This window comes from Oncorhynchus nerka, linkage group LG22 (assembly GCF_034236695.1).
Source record: "Oncorhynchus nerka isolate Pitt River linkage group LG22, Oner_Uvic_2.0, whole genome shotgun sequence".
Lineage (NCBI taxonomy): Eukaryota > Metazoa > Chordata > Actinopteri > Salmoniformes > Salmonidae > Oncorhynchus > Oncorhynchus nerka.
Window position 1 is genome coordinate 31,670,328 of NC_088417.1, and position 16,176 is coordinate 31,686,503.

Consider the following 16,176-nt stretch of genomic DNA (forward strand, 5'->3'; position numbering starts at 1 on the left):
TTGTGATAATATAGTGTCGTCAGGTCCCTGCCAATTCCCAGCCCTAGCAGAAATAACTAGGCCTGCGCCTAAGGCTTGCTCCTGATGGGCCTGCCCTATTTCCTAGAGACCAAGCCTACAGTATAAAGTCTTTCAAATTCTAACTTAGGCTGGGCCAACACAGATATCCCACTTCTCTCCCTCAAATATGAAAGCCCACAGATATTCATAACCTGGCTTTAGTTTAATCAATAGCTCAGCAGGAAGCGTTTTTGTCTCAATCAAAGTAGGTCTAGTGCATACAGCAGATGACTCGTGAGACTACGAGCTGACGGAGTGTAATTTGAGCATAGCACAAATAGCATTTCCAGACATCGCCCCCCCCCCCCGAGAGACCCACCACTCCCTTCGCACGAGGAACAAAACCTGAGGAATGTAAGTTATGTCAGGCCAGGGGTCTCTCAGACACAGGTTCATAGGACCAGGCCGCCCCACGCTGCCCCCTCCATCGCTCCCCATCTGGAGCTGCTCTCTCAGGGCTGACCCCACTCGGGCCTCCCACTCCCCCTCTGCTAGTTTCCAGCTGCTGGAGGGTAAGAACACATCAATACAACACACAAGACCAGGATGCAACATCCAGGTGAAATCCTTCAACTGACTGACCCCTGGAAGGAATCCTTCTAAAGAAACAATTATCTCACTGTCTGGGGGAAGACTTCTTGCATTGTCAGTAGACAAAGTTTGGCTAGTTTTCTAATTCCAATAAAAAAAGCTGCTCAACTCCATTACTATACAATTACAGTATTAGCTATGTAACACTGTTGTTACAGTAGTTATTATAGTGTTACTACACACAGGTATAAGAGCAACATGGGTGCATTTCAGTTGGTAACGTTAAAGCCAAGAAGTTTAGGTGAGTCAAGGGTGAAGCCCTTCTACAGTCACCGTCTGATCCCCAGGAAGGGCATGCAGCGCCAACGGAACATTGTAGACTAACTGGGATCCCCAGAAATCTGGCCAGGCTATAGCTTTCTAGTCATGGGATGAAGACAAGAGGGTGATCTGAGCAGCCCCAGTCAGACCACAGCCCTGCCATCATCCCCTGGTTTGGCCTAGTTCTCACCCCCTGAAGCAGACCACAAACCACATTATGAAGGCTAGGCCTGATCATTGGTTGTATCTGATGTACATGTGCAGGATAGACTACTCATGACAAGACCCGGGGAATTTCAAATAGGGTTAATTGGATTCTAAAGCTAAAAATAACATGACAGGTGATAGCAAAGCTAAATCAAACTGACTTGTTGAATTTAAGTTTGTCCTCTGTTTTCATTGATGTATTTCAATCACCGAAAAGTATAGCCAAAGGTGTAGCCCAGTCTCCCACTGTAGCCCCTCCCCTGTGTGAGTGAGAGGTGTAGCCCAGTCTCCCACTGTAGCCCCTCCCCTGTGTGAGTGAGAAGTGTAGCCCAGTCTCCCACCGTAGCCCCTCCCCTGTGTGAGTGAGAGGTGTAGCCCAGTCTCCCACCGTAGCCCCTCCCCTGTGTGAGTGAGAGGTGTAGCCCAGTCTCCCACCGTAGCCCCTCCCCTGTGTGAGTGAGAGGTGTAGCCCAGTCTCCCACCGTAGCCCCTCCCCTGTGTGAGTGAGAGGTGTAGCCCAGTCTCCCACCGTAGCCCCTCCCCTGTGTGAGTGAGAGGTTTAGGGTGCAGACAGCTGTGTGAATGAATGACAGATACTTCTCTCCTCAGACAGCGAACATAAAATGCCAAGATTTACAGCAGAGGAGTTGAGGAGTAAACACTTGGCGACCAGTATAACAGCCAAGGCCAGGGAGTTTCCAGCTGAACAGTACGAGGATGGAGGAGTAGTATTCTGCAGTCTATCAGCATTTATCCGTCTACATATGACGTCAAACTGCGGTGGAGCACCTGAGGTCACTCCGACAGAAAAATAGGAGGGCTAGTGGACCAGGTAAACATTCTGACGCTTTAGCTAGCTACAGATATATTAACTAGCTAGTAGGTTTGCTCTAGTTAGTTAATATCTCTTCTTGACAACAAAATTACGTGGTGGAGCTATCAAAACAAGTGAGAAGTTAGGAATTACAAAAGCAAATTCTCCACATTTCTGAAAAATCAGGGAGGGTCTATCCCAGCGCCATCCCATCTGCATACAGAGTACCTTCCAGAGCTCTATTCACAATATGGACAGGACATCAAAGATGCTGTACAGGGAAAGGACATTTATATTGATGAGACGACCGATGCATTTGGAAGATGTGCACTCGCCATCTTACTCCAGTCAGTGGGTGAGTGACCTGTTGTAGCAGACCTGGCTTTCTTGGAAAAAACGTCCTGTGTCAACAACAGTGGAGATGACTTTAGCAATGTGTAGGCTTTTGTAAGCGACTCAGCTAGCTACATGAAGAAGGCTTGGAGTGCCTGACTTAAAACACGACCCTATTAGAAACGGCCAAGTGTGTCCAAGACCTTTGTGAGCTGCTGAGGGAACACAAGGCCCAGCTGAAAGCCCAGACAGTGCTCATTGTGGAACATAGCATGGAGATAGTGGCTAACCTGACAAAGCTGGAGGAGACCTCTGTGCCAACAGCCCACAACATCGCCAGCAAGCTGGAGGACCTGCAAATGCAGTTTGAGTATGGCGGAACAGCTGGGCCTGATGACTGGCTCCTTCATACAACTGAGCTGCTGGGGAAGCTTCCAGAGTTGTTCCAGTCTGCCATGGCAGCATGCTCAATCAAGCTGCAGACTGTGCTAGAGAAACCTTTCCCTGTTCACGTCACTAACTGTTCTAGATCCAGCCCAGGTGGTAGGACCAAGGACATGAAGGACTATGTCCATGCCATCCCTGCTCGGAGTCAGGTGTCTGCAGAGGAGTGGCACAGATACATGGGCATCAACAAGGCAGACTATGGAACTGAGTGCAGTGGACTGGTGGGCAGCTAGGCAGGACAGGATTCCAGCCTTAGCTCACATTGCAGTGATATATATTTTTTTCAATGTTTTTGATTGCAAAGTATAATAGCATTGAGCACCAAAAAGCATGTCAGTCACATACACACCCACTCACCAACTCTAACACTCTTTCTGTGATTTGGTTTGAAGCAATTTGATAATTGTTCATTAATGGAACGAAGGGACAGAATCGTTAATCTAATCGATTTGGTGTTTAAGTAATTATAGATGGATTCAATGTATTATTTGGATTTATATGCCTTTGCACTTTGTTGATGATGCTCTATTTATTTATCTATCATATATATTTTTCCATAAGGAAACACTTACGATAAAAGGATCATATAAAGGTTGAGTCTGTGTAGAGGTTATTTTTGACTGAGCTTTAGTAGAAGGATAACCGTGTGTTCATTATCATTTAATACACAGAATTAAGCATTTATTTACGTAAAACCATGTTCCCAATGTTATTAAATAATGTTACAACACTAGAGGCCAAAAAAAAAAACTATCCGCAGATTTTCAGCAGAAATCGCCAAATAATTATTTTTTTAAATCCCCGCAGCTTCCGTTTGGGTTTGCTGATGACCCGGAGCCCAGACCCCCACCCAATCACGCCGTCTGTCCACAGACTAAAATTTGATCAAAACAATATTATTACACTTTACAACTTAATGTAAAGTGTTATCCATGAATCCAATACTGTACAAACAGACAATGACATACTTTTATTTGCCTGACCTAAATACATGTGCAAATACTGGTGGTGTTTACATTTCGAACACCTGCTGTCACCCAGAACGGATGCAGGTGACATGATCTACATTGGTATATTTGCCTAATATGGCAGAGACATAACCCACTAAATACCTTTGTCATTATCTACCAATAATACAACGAACAGAGCAAATGCAATATATAACTAGAATCCTAACGATTCGAGTCATTTCACTATCAACATCGCGACTTGCTCCGACTTGAACTTGCTGGGTTGAGAGCGAGCCGAGCTCTATCGTTGAAGGAACTAGCTCGCTTCACTATTATATAAATAAAGATAAAGCTACCATAACATGTATTGTTTCGTTTGTTTAAGTCCTTATTCCAGACACGAAAAATGCCCCAAAATAAGTAGAGGTTAGCTTGAAAATACGGACTACTTGCCTCCCGCTGTCAGTGACAAGCTCCGTTTCAAAACACTTGGCTCGAGCTCAAGAAACGGCTCCGTATTCCTTCGCAACCGCGCTTGCTAGCTAGCGATGGCTAACTTTTTATTTCAGAAAGCACAGCTAAACTCTCACATATTTCAGATATACATCTAGTTAAGAGATGTGAGCGCATGTAAAACACAATTTAGCTCATTTCTTAACTAATGTTAACTTTGCTATGAGAGCAGCTTGCAAGTTTCTTTCCCACGCAACATGGAATCGTCAAAATACAATATTACTCACTCAAGCTTCGTTGCGTTGGTGCAAATGTGCTCACACTGAGGTTGGCACTTTACAAGATCACTTCGGGATAGAAACTGCTTTGCAGCCAGCCTTAATTTGATCTTGAAATTCTAGACGGAGACTTTCTGCCTGTTTCAATATCTCATCCTTGTTCTTTCTCTGTCTGGGAAACGAGCCTTCCACAAAGAAACGCCCAGTGCCATCCTCATTCGTATTCCCGTTTTGGGCGTTGCCAGTTGTTCATCTGCACATTTTTATTGGTTCTCTCAAGTTATCAATCACCCGCCAATGCCTGCTTCTCTTGCAACATTGTTCGAATATGAGAAAAAGTACAGTATTCAGACTAAGTCAATAATACTGTATCTCATTTGGATATTCGCCATGTTAACTTTAAGGTATACTTCAAATGATTTATAAAGGCTTTATAAGTAAATTATCCATACATGTATTCTAAATATGATAAAGTATACATTTGGATTATCTAATATTCCTATATCAAATATTATACTATTTATCATAAAAATGTACTTACTTATTCTAATCTGTGTGTAAACAGAGTTTGTTTACCAGTATTATGAAGATGCTTAAAACAGGGGTTCCTAAACTTTTTGGGCCCACAACCTCATTTTGAAATCTAAAAATGATCGTGACCCCACCCATGTGAAAATGCGGCCTAATTAATAGCCAACGTTTACTTATTTTTATGGCAGTCAATTGAAAAACATTCTAACAGTATTTCTGACTGTCTTCTCAACTTACCATCACATACTTTTAATGTGGGGCAGTAAATTGACATTATGTCTCTTATCTCGCCACTACTTATGAGATGTGTGTGCTTGATGCAAGTCATGCCCGAGTGTCAGAAGTCAGCGGGCGTGGTCTACAGTACGCACCCCATCTCTGCTTTCACATCCAACCTGGATCGATATATGGTTTTAATGCAGATTAGAGCACTGAATCCAGCTTCACGTAGATACAGTATGAGCTAGCGAAGGGTAGCCTACCATGAGTTTTATGGTGCTTTCAAGACATCTGGATATTCGGAAAAATACAAGGTCAAATCATGACGTCAGTGATCTTTAGGTTGTGAAAGTCTGAGCTCTAGAATGAGGCCCGATTTCGCGAGTTGAATTCCGAGTTGGATGACCGTTCGGAACAATTGTTTTCCAGTCGGAGCTCGTTTCTTTCCGAGTTTATCGGTTTTCTTGAACGCTCGGGAAGTTGGAGATTTCCCCGTTCTGTGTTCCCAGTGGGTTGAACGCGGCATTAGTGCTCATAGGGAGACGGCATGATATTTAATCAATTTGAGTCCCTTTGGGCTGCTCTCCGCCCGGTGATAGAGATGGAGCCCCATCTGTGGAAAAGGCCACCATTCGATGCCATATATAATCTGTTTTTCGTCAATATAGCTTAGCAGCAAACTGAACATCACATATTCCGTTTCATGCTCGGGAATCGTGGGACAGAACAATATGTCCTCGTGAATAGCATCCCCTACATGTAGGTTGTAGCAAACAAAGTCAATGCATATGCATCTCGACCCTCACAGCTAAAGTCCATTTGGAGATGACAAACTGGGGAGTTTGAATCGTTCAGGACGAGTTTCCTCTTGATTGCTAGCAATGGCATATCTTATTCGTTTAACAGTGTTATCTGAGAAAGGTATTGATATGAGATTATGTGCCTCTGCCTCCCCACACATTGTTTTCACCATATCAAATGCGGCCGGTAATATCAGTCTACAATATTGTGTGGTTTCATTGTGAAGCGGACCTAGCCATTCACTGTGGGAATGAGTCAAGTGCGACCTTTTCCCATAATCTAAGGGAACTCTGGTTGAATTTTAGATTTGAGATACAAAGACGATATTATAATATATCTATATATTTTGGTATATATATAGAAAATCCACTATATATATATATATATATAGTGGATTTTCTTCTGGATTTTCTAAATTCTCCCACTAACCTATTTTTATATCAGGTGACCCCACATGGTGTTGTGACCCCTGGTTTGGCTGCAGTGGTGAAAAGTAATTAAGTAAAAATACTTTAGAGTACCACTTAAGTAGTTTTGGGGGGTATCTGTACTTTACTTTACAATCTATATTTTTGACAACTTTTCATTTTACTTCACTACATTCCTAAAGAAAAGAATGTACTTTTTACTCCATACATTATTCCTAACACCCAAAAGTACTTTTTGAATGCTTAGCAGGACAGGAAATTCTTAAATAGAAATGTAATTGTACCTTCTTCTGGTTTGCTTAATATAAGGAATTTGAAATGATTTATACTTTCACTTTTGATACGTATATTTGATCAATTATATTTACTTTTGATACTTACATATATTTTAAATCAAATAGTTTTAAACTTGAACTCAAGTAGGATTTTACTGGGTGACTTTCACTTTTACTTGAGTCATTTTTTATTAAGATGTCTTTACTTTTGCTCAAGAGTGACAATTGGGAACTGTTTTCACTACCAGGCATGATATCAAGAGGAATGATATCAGGCTTTTTGCTCTCTGAAATGTTCTGTGGATTTATTAGGAAATATGAGAAGAATGAGTTGTTTTGCTTTGCTTGATTTAGGCTTTTTCCTGTTCTATATCTCTGTTATTGGTTTGTTTTAACATGCCCAAGCTAAAGGTTATAAGTGAGACTTGCACATACCTGCCCCCTGAAGAATTTAGCCTTCCAGGATTAGCTGGCCTTACTATTTCAAGCTATTTATTTATTGCTTATACATACATGTATTGGATTTATTTGTTGCATCTTTAAATCCCTGGCTGCAATAAAATGCAATTGAGGTGTTTGTGACATGCCAACATTGTCTCAATCTCAGTGCAGAGAGGCACCAATCATAGGCAACAAGTGTTATTTTCAGATGTACCGTACCATAAGAAAAGTTGATCTATGGCGCCCCCTGGTGTTTTTTTAATACAGATCACGTGGATTGTTAGTCAGTTCTGGCACTTACAAGTAGGCCTTGGCCTAAATACTCATAATTTTCAATGGTCAAATAAAGATTAAATACAGAAGTCGTTTTCAATATCCCTGCTAGCCTACGATCCTGTATTAATTTGGAAGAAGAGGAGCACTACGTGATATTTGATTATTCAAATCAAAGGTCTAGGCCAATTGTAGCCTTCAAGCGCTAGTATTAGAGTCCATTTCATGTACTAGAGTCCATTCAATATAAAAAACAAGCTACTTTTATTAATTAAAGGCTTGAAATTTAGATGAGCTTTTTTGAAACAGGTTTACAGTAAAACACATTGACACGTGTACACTAATGGCTTCTATCTCTTTACTTTCACTGGATGGCTCAATCACTTCCTAAAGTGCTACAGTGCTTTCACAGACTTATTTGTTGCTGACCGAGTCCACAACTGACCAGAAACAGTACCAAAGAAAACCTTTGTTATTTTTCCCCAAAAAAAACTGTAGGGTGGTTTGAATAAACGAATTGGCCCCCCAAAGACTCCCTCTACAAACACAAACTAGCCTATTTATTTGTATGTAATTGCTTCTTCTATTAACCTTTTCAATCATGAAAGTGTATTGATGCAACATTGTGTAGAAATGTTTTCACTCCTGTTAAATGTATGCTGATTGTCTTAACCAACAAAGCATTAAGCATTGCATGAGTCTACAATCAGCTTGTTCTAGAAATTAATCAACAAAGAGAGCTTCATACTGTGCCCTCCTGACCCATAGTCAAAATGCATTGTGCACCAAAGTGCTGATGCACATAGCTTCTTTTGTCCATGGCCTTTAGGCTCTCTCTTCATTCTGACCATGCTAACAATTTGTAAATGGCCTTGTTCTGGACCTGGGGACTGTGAAAAGACCCCTGGTAGCATGTCTGGTGGGGTAAGTGTGTGTGTCAATGATGTGTGTAAGTTGACTATGCAAACAATTTGGAATTTACAACACATTCATGTTTCTTATAAAAACAAGAAGTGACGCAGTCAGTCTTTCCTTAACTGTTAGCCAAGAAAGACTGGCATGCATGTTCCTTTTATTAGCCCTCTGATTACAATGAAGAGCAAGATGTGCCACTCTGTTCTGGGCCAGTTGCAGCTTAACTAGGTCTTTCTTTGCAGCAGTTGACCATATGACTGCACAATGATCAAGATAAGATCAAATTTGAGCCTTCAGGACTTGGTTTGTGGAGTGTGGTGTAAAAAAAAGCAGAGCATCTCTTTATTATGGCTAGACGTCTCCCCATCGTTACAACCATTGAATCTATATGTTTTGACCATGGAAGTTTACAATCTAAGGTAACACCAAGTAATTTAGCTTACTCAATTGGTTCAACAGCCATACCATTCATTACCAGATTCAGCTGAGGTCTAGAACTTAGGGAATGATTTGGACCAAATACAATGCTCTTAGTTTTAGAGATGTTCAGGACCAGTTTATTACTGGTCACCCATTCCGAAACAGATTGCAAGTCTTTGTTAAGGTTTTCAGTGACTTCATTCGCTGTGGCTGCTGATGCGTATGTAGTTAAATCATCAGCATACATGGACACACATGCTTTGTTCAATGCCAGTGGCAGGTCATTGGTAAAAATAGAAGAGTAGAGAGCCTAGAGAGCTGCCCTGCAGTACACCACACTTTACATGTTTGACATTAGAGAAGCTTCCATTAAAGAAAACCCTCTGAGTTATGATAGATACAGTAGCTCTGAATACACGATATGGCAGAAGTTGAAAAGCCAAACTGTTTTCTCAACAAAAGGTTATGGTCAATAATATCAAAGGTTTAACTAAATCTAACATTACAGCTCTCAAATCTCCTTATTATCAATTTCTTTCAACCAATCATCAGTAATTTGTGTTAGTACAGTACATGTTGAGTGCCCTTCTACATAAGCATGCCTAAAGTCTGTGTAGTTAATTTGTTTACAACGAAATAACATTGTATTTGATCAAAAATCATTTTTTTGCTAAGATCAGTTTGCTAAGAGCTGTCAGTACGTGAGTACGATGGCCACTGTTCGTTGTTGGCATTGCATGCCTAAGTTTGCCCACTTTGCCAATGAAGTAGTCATTAAAATAATTGGCAACATTAAATAGTTTTGTGATGAATAAGCCATTTGATTCGATGAAAGATGGAGTTTAATTTGTCTTTCTGCCCATCATTTATCCAACGTTATTTTTTCATCATTCTTTATATCGTTGATCTTGATTTCATAATACAGTTTCTTCTTCTTTTTGTTGAGTTTTGTCACACAATTCCTCAATTTGCAGTAAGTCATCCAGTCAGATGTGCAGCCAGACTTATAGCCACTCCTTTTGCCCCATCTCTTTTAACCATACAGTCCTCATCATCCTTAGAAGTACAGTAGACAACATACTGTACAATAGGTCACAATATTTGTCAATTCACTTCCACAAATATCCACCAAGTGTAACAAGATATCCACAATCGAAAAAGGGAGAATCTGTTTCAAGTAGATACTCGAATTACTAGACATCAACTTCTTTGAAAGAGTGTATTTGTGACCAAAAGTGACAAAGTAACAGTAGCTACTATATATTTTTGCCGATGTTATTTAATCGGCAACCGGAAGATGGCGGCCGAGTTTAGCCCGACAGTTTCCCGGATGTAGTGGTGGGAGGGAAGCGGGTGGTTTGCAGCCTGAGCTTCGCTTTTTGGTAGATAGGGGCAGTTGGTGTTTGCGAGTGGGAGATGGACCGTGAGCCCTCTTCTGATTAGCGAAGCCGAAGAGCTCCTCAAAATAATCTGAACTATTGAAATAATAGACGAGAACGGGTTGCTGAAATAAAAATACAACATATAACTTAGTCCATCTTTCACATCCACTCCACACACACTAACACGGCATTGATGGTAATGTATGCAAGGAAACAACCGAGACTCAGCGATGGGTAAATAGCTCCTAACCTTACTTCTATTCAGAATTTCCTTCTTAGCTTTGACAATCCGCCATTTTTATTGAAACCAAAATAAGTAGACATTTATGGCAGATGTTCAGCTGTTGCTGACTATTGTACAGTTAAGTTTTTTTTTAACATTAATCTTTACAACCTGTTTCTTTGTTTTTTTTAGGTGCAACGACCGAAGGGATTCACAGCCCTACCAGGTAATTGTTTAATGTTAGCTAGCAACAAATAAGATTCAAATGGATACTCTAGTGCAGGCTTCCTGAACACTACAGGCCTCAGTGCGGAAAATAAATCGAAAAGTAGCCAATTTCCTTTGAATTTGAACAAAAAAAAAGAATGCTCTGTTTTGTTTGAATAATTATGACCGGCAGATCGAACTTTGCCTTATGAACACATTTACTAGCGAGTTTTATTGGAGTTCAGTTAGCCTGTTAGCTAACGTTAGCTGGAATCCCGGCCTATTCGTAATGTCACAGTAAGACCAAAGATCAGAAGTATGTAAACAACGTTCAGTTACCAATTTGCACAGCCATCTAAATTAGTTTATCTGTGCAATTGAATAATTATACCTAGTTATATGTCAAGACACAGTACTTGAACTACCACGGGTCTATTGATTTCATTTGGTGGATTTCAAAATGTGTCGTTTAACCCAGCATTTAGTTTATTCTTAAATGCGCAGGGTTTAGTCTATTTCCAATGCCCATCCATGGAGCCATTATAATAGCGTGTGACGTACTACAGGCACAGCTGATCTAACTACAAGATTAAGTCACGACTTTTTAGAATTTGCAAGACACAAACACTTTTTATTGGCAATGATATTTGGGCACATTATTTATACATTTTGGTCGATCCGTTCTAATTGAGCATTGCTCTGAACCGATTGCAGTTCCAGAATCTAACGTTTATTGGTGTCTTTGGTGTTTACAGACGCTCAAATACTCGTCGAAGAGTCACCCCGGTGGTGATCATCGCCATGACAAGATGCGAGACAACGCAGATGCCACTCCTCCATGTAAAATGTATCGTCGATCTGACAGTCCTGACAACAAACACATCGATAACTCGGGGCATGGCAGGGCAAAGGCAGTCCACACGCACCGGGCCAGAGAGAGGGATGGAGGTGAGAAATATGTCAAACGATCTTGATTCAAACAAGCCATTTATTTGAAGTAGCGAACCACCCGTGTCTGACTTAATTTATCCCTTGGCTAATTTTACTACTGATTTGTCTGCAGCCTTAATATGTTAAACTGAACGATATAGCCTATGATGATATAGCCTACACCTATTCAGAAATACTGCTATGTTGCTAATACAACAACAGTAGGCCTACTTTCTCTCATTAGGTTGCTTTTCTGGATCTGAAGCACAAGGCAACAGTTATGACTGAGAAGTAGTGTTTGGTCACATGCCTTAAATCGATCTTTAATAGTTTGTTGTGGTTAATTTGGCAACCATTGTTGTGAATCTAGTAGGCAGACAGCTAGCCAGATTTCTCAAACTGTTTAATGACACAGTTATTTACCTGTTGCATTGTCAAACATTAGTCGAATGGTACTTCATATCTAGGATAGGGAAGACGAGACAACGTTCTGAGTGCTGTGGTGAAACTAGACAGTCAAGTCATGAAGGCTAGTTGGCAAACGCCAACTCAGTAAAGTGCATCTCCTTGAACTAGCACTACAGTTTGCAATGCACAATATTAGATGAATAGTTCTGTCAACTATTTACTTATTTTTGATTAATTCGGGTAGCCTCTGTAAACATTTCCTTAACTATCCACTAGTCTTTCATTGTAATATTATTTTGTGAATAGTATTCAAACACACCAACTTTGGACACGTGGCAGTGACATAACAGCATTATAGTGTGCAACCTTCATTTCCCATTGTTATACTTCTGTTTTGCATCTGGTTAACTCTAGCTGTGCATCATTCTTTAATACATCTTCAGATTATTTAGGCTAATTTACAGGTACTGTGATTACCGAACCCACGGTTTGCTACGTTTTGGGGTCACGTTTCGGTACATCGGGAAAATGAAATTTCCAACAGTTACTTTGGTAGATTTTTAAGAAAATACAAAGTGTTATTCCTGATTCCATATATGTTCATGAATCATAATGCCTGATGAGAGAGCAATCAGGAATAACAACACTTTGTATTTTCTTAAAAATTAATGAAAACACACAACAATAAAATAAAGTGCAATATGCATGTGAAATCAATACAAACATGGCTCAGACATTGTATAGGCGTATGCTATAATGTTTTCTTACGAAGATACAAATATGCACACTTGTGTGACTCTCATAAAGCGGCCGTGTCTGTAGCACGGGATTTGTCATTTCCCACTCAGGGTAATGTGATGGGCTGTCACTGTTAAGTAGCACTCTGCAGTCCATCTGCAGGAAGCGCAGTGCAGGGTGCATTGGCCAATTCATTGACAACTTCAGCTTTAGCTTGTTTATATAGAGCGGGTACTACCTGTTTGCTGAAATGGTTGTGAGAGGACGAAGTTTGTAACATGGCTGGAGCACCTTCACGAGGTGCTGACACCCCCTATTCTTCTCAACCACAAGAATGGGCGCATATCCACAGGAGGAAACATAACCGATCGCTCTTGTAATTTCATGGTCAGAATCTGCTGTGTGAATGCAGAGGGGTGAAGTTATTTTTTTTTGCCTTTGTCTTGCTACAGTGGTAGGAGTACTGGGTCGATGTTGGCGTAAGTGTGTCAAACTGTTTGAGGTGTCGTCAGCTGTATAGGCTATTTTTGGTGAGCAGTGGCGACATATTCTGTCCATCGCCGTTGAAACCAAAATGTTCCTAAATTGGAGATTTTAAACGATGATGGAGAATCCTCCTGGTTTATTGAACCCACCACTCGCTATAGAACAGAACTTGTTCCCCGCTGTGCCTCACAAAAGGACAGTTTGAAATGCTATAGTTGTTTTAACAATGCTGAATGAAAATATAAACGCAACATGCAACAATTTCAATGATTTTACAGCGTTAGTTCGTATAAGGAAATCAGTCAATTGAAATCAATTCATTGAACCCTTATCTATGGATTTCACATGATTGGGCAGGGGCGCAGCCATGGGTGCCCACCCACTGGGGAGCCAGGCCTAGGCAATCAGAATACGTTTTTCCCCACAAAAGGGCTTTATTACAGACAGAAATACTCCTCAGTTTCATCAGCTGTCCGGTTGGTTGATCTCGGACGATCCCGCAGGTGAAGAAGCTGGATGTGGAAATCCTGAGCTGGTGTGGTTACACGTGGTCTGTGGTTGTGAGGCTGGTTGGATGTACTGCCAAATTCTTTAAATGACGTTGAAGGCATCTTATGGTAGAGAAATGAACATTCAATTCTCTGGAAACCACTCTGGTGGGTATTCCTGCAGTCAGCATGCCAGTTGCATGCTCCCTCAACTGTGGCATTGTGTTGTGAAGCAACTGCACGTTTTAGTGGTCTTTTATTGTCCCCCGCACAAGGTGCACCTGTGTAAAGATCATGCTGTTTAATCATCTTATTGATATGCCACCTGTCAGGTGGATGGATAATTTTGGCAAAGGAGAAATGCTCACTAACAGGGATGTAAACATATTTGTGCACAACATTTGAGAAACAAGCTTTTTGTGCACATGGAACATTAGTGGAATCTTTTATTTCAGCTTACGAAACATGGGGCCAGTGCTTCACGTTGTGTATTCATATTTTTGTATAGTTTAAATAGCCTAGAATGATTTACTCAAGAGGCCTACAACGCAGTGTAGGCATAGCCTATAGGTCTAGTGTGTTTGTATTGTAAATATTTTTTGGTTTCATAGTGTGGACCGTACCAAGGTCCCTGTACCTAATTGTTCGGTACAAATACGTGTACCTTTTACACCCCTAATGTCTAGCTGAACATATCTGTGGCACATGGGAATATGTAACAGTGGCAAAGGCTGCGTTTACACAGGCAGACCAAATCTTTTGACTAATCAGATCAGCATTGAAATGTATCTGATTTGAAACTGGCTGATTTTATTATTGGTCAAAAAAATCGAATCAGTGGGAAAAATATCAAAACCTCCCTGCTCTGTAAACGCAGCCAAAGGGACATCTGGGCCCGTATTCAACAAACGTGTCAGAGGTCTAGGATCAGGTCCCTCCTGTCCGTGTAATCTTAGTCATTATGGTCAAAAAGGCAAAACTGCAGCACTCTCACTCTGAGACACTATGAATACAGGCCCTGAATTGCATTCCCCTATGATAAGTCAGTGCATACATTGTAAATACTACACTGAAAAAAAGCCTGCCTAATTACATATGATCAAATGCATGACAGAGTGAACTCAACATTGTATTTCATCTAGGTAAAACATGCCTCTGATATACAAGCTCTTCCTATGATTGTGAGAACTATTTGTTTTATGGGGAGTTATATCCTAAGTGCAAGGAAATGGCAGTACATTTCATTAATCAATTTGCTTTCGCTTTGACATGTTAGTTAAATGATACATACATACTTTCTTTCCCCCTTTTCCAGCAGTCTTTCACTGTTGGTAGGCGCTAACTAACATTCATCCCATACTATAGACCCGATACGTTGTAGCCAACTCTTCGATCATTCTTCAACATACCATATGAGGAACAAAAGAAGAGATGGCCACAGCACCTAGGCCAACTGCATGGGACGAGGCTCAGAGTTAAGGACAAGGGCTCTGTTCTGCATTTTAAAAGTATCCGAAATCCTTGAAGGAAATCACTCTGACATGATGTGATTGTTGAAAGCAATGCAATGGTGAGCTTTCTAAAATCTATCTAGTAATGTAAGATCAATGATTACTTGAAGGAAGGAAAAATGCATGTTTTGAAATTTGCCGAAGTTGGTCGACTAGACGTTGACAGCTACTTATTACCCCATAGTCTTTCATGCACAGTGACCACAAACTAAGCCTCAATGTTCTGGTTTTCACACGAGTCACGAGGCTTTAGGACCTCTAATGCACAGTGGCCCCATCTTCTCCTGCCCGTTTGTCAGTCTTTTAACCTAGAGATCTGCATTATTTCTATAAAAGTTAGATTATCACAACATTTACGCTTGCAAGGAAATAAGTGTGACAGTCATTTATGTGATAATGTCTTAATTGATTTAATTTGTTGGCTGTTGAAACATCTTTGGATAAAGCATACCTCCATACCCAACCATATTTATTATTAAATGTCTGCTGCTGATTCTGCTGGCTGCACAGAGCTGTCACAGCTAATAGTTGTTCTGGGCAATGGCTGGCCTTTTGGTTGCCATAGATATGAGTGTTTGACACCTACTTCCCTCACCTGCTTCGTTCAGGGATGCCCTGTCATATGGGCCCTGGTGGTCAAAAGGTTTCCATTGTTACTTTGAAGTCTACTCAGGTTGGGCTGGCCTTGGTGGGCTAGCTCAGATTACGTTTCCACTGCCTCCAGAAATGAGAAATGTAATCTTGCTTGAGCCTGTATGTGACTGCAGCTGGCTTTGCTAATGTTGCTAGCTAGCAAGATGTTGAAGAATTTAATTCACCCTCACCATGCAGTAACTAACGTTTTCCCATACTCCTGCCAGTGCCAGCCAGACTTGGAGCCATGTACTAGCATGCTGATGTTAGCGTCGTTGTTGGCGTAACAGGCTAGCTATGTAGCTTAACCTTGCTTGTCTTGGCATTGGCTATTAGCTGCTAGCTAACCAAGCAAACCACATTACATGTTTGATATGATGTAGCTAGCTAGCTTTCAATACGACCTGGCCAGCTAAAATTCCTACTAGCTCACGTTAGCTCGCTATCGTGTTTCAACTCTGATTTGCTAGCAT

At 40.9% G+C, this 16,176-nt stretch overlaps 2 protein-coding genes across 5 annotated transcripts in view; one reads left to right on the plus strand and one right to left on the minus strand.

The window, feature by feature from the left end:
• Window positions 1-4,603, minus strand: part of LOC115125332 (MAGUK p55 subfamily member 7-like) — a 313,135-nt gene extending 308,532 nt beyond the window's left edge. For all 3 annotated transcript variants that reach the window (XM_065007128.1, XM_065007126.1, XM_065007127.1), the window contains exon 1: window positions 4,404-4,603. The gene's annotated coding sequence lies outside the window, so the exon portion shown is untranslated. The remainder of the gene's footprint in view (window positions 1-4,403) is intronic.
• A 5,474-nt stretch (window positions 4,604-10,077) lies between these two features.
• Window positions 10,078-16,176, plus strand: part of LOC115105101 (WW domain-containing adapter protein with coiled-coil-like) — a 48,271-nt gene continuing 42,172 nt past the window's right edge. For both annotated transcript variants that reach the window (XM_029626705.2, XM_029626706.2), the window contains exons 1-3: window positions 10,078-10,313; window positions 10,495-10,528; window positions 11,265-11,457. In XM_029626705.2, coding sequence (XP_029482565.1) covers window positions 10,273-10,313; window positions 10,495-10,528; window positions 11,265-11,457 — 268 coding nt within the window. In that variant the 5' untranslated portion in view covers window positions 10,078-10,272. The remainder of the gene's footprint in view (window positions 10,314-10,494; window positions 10,529-11,264; window positions 11,458-16,176) is intronic.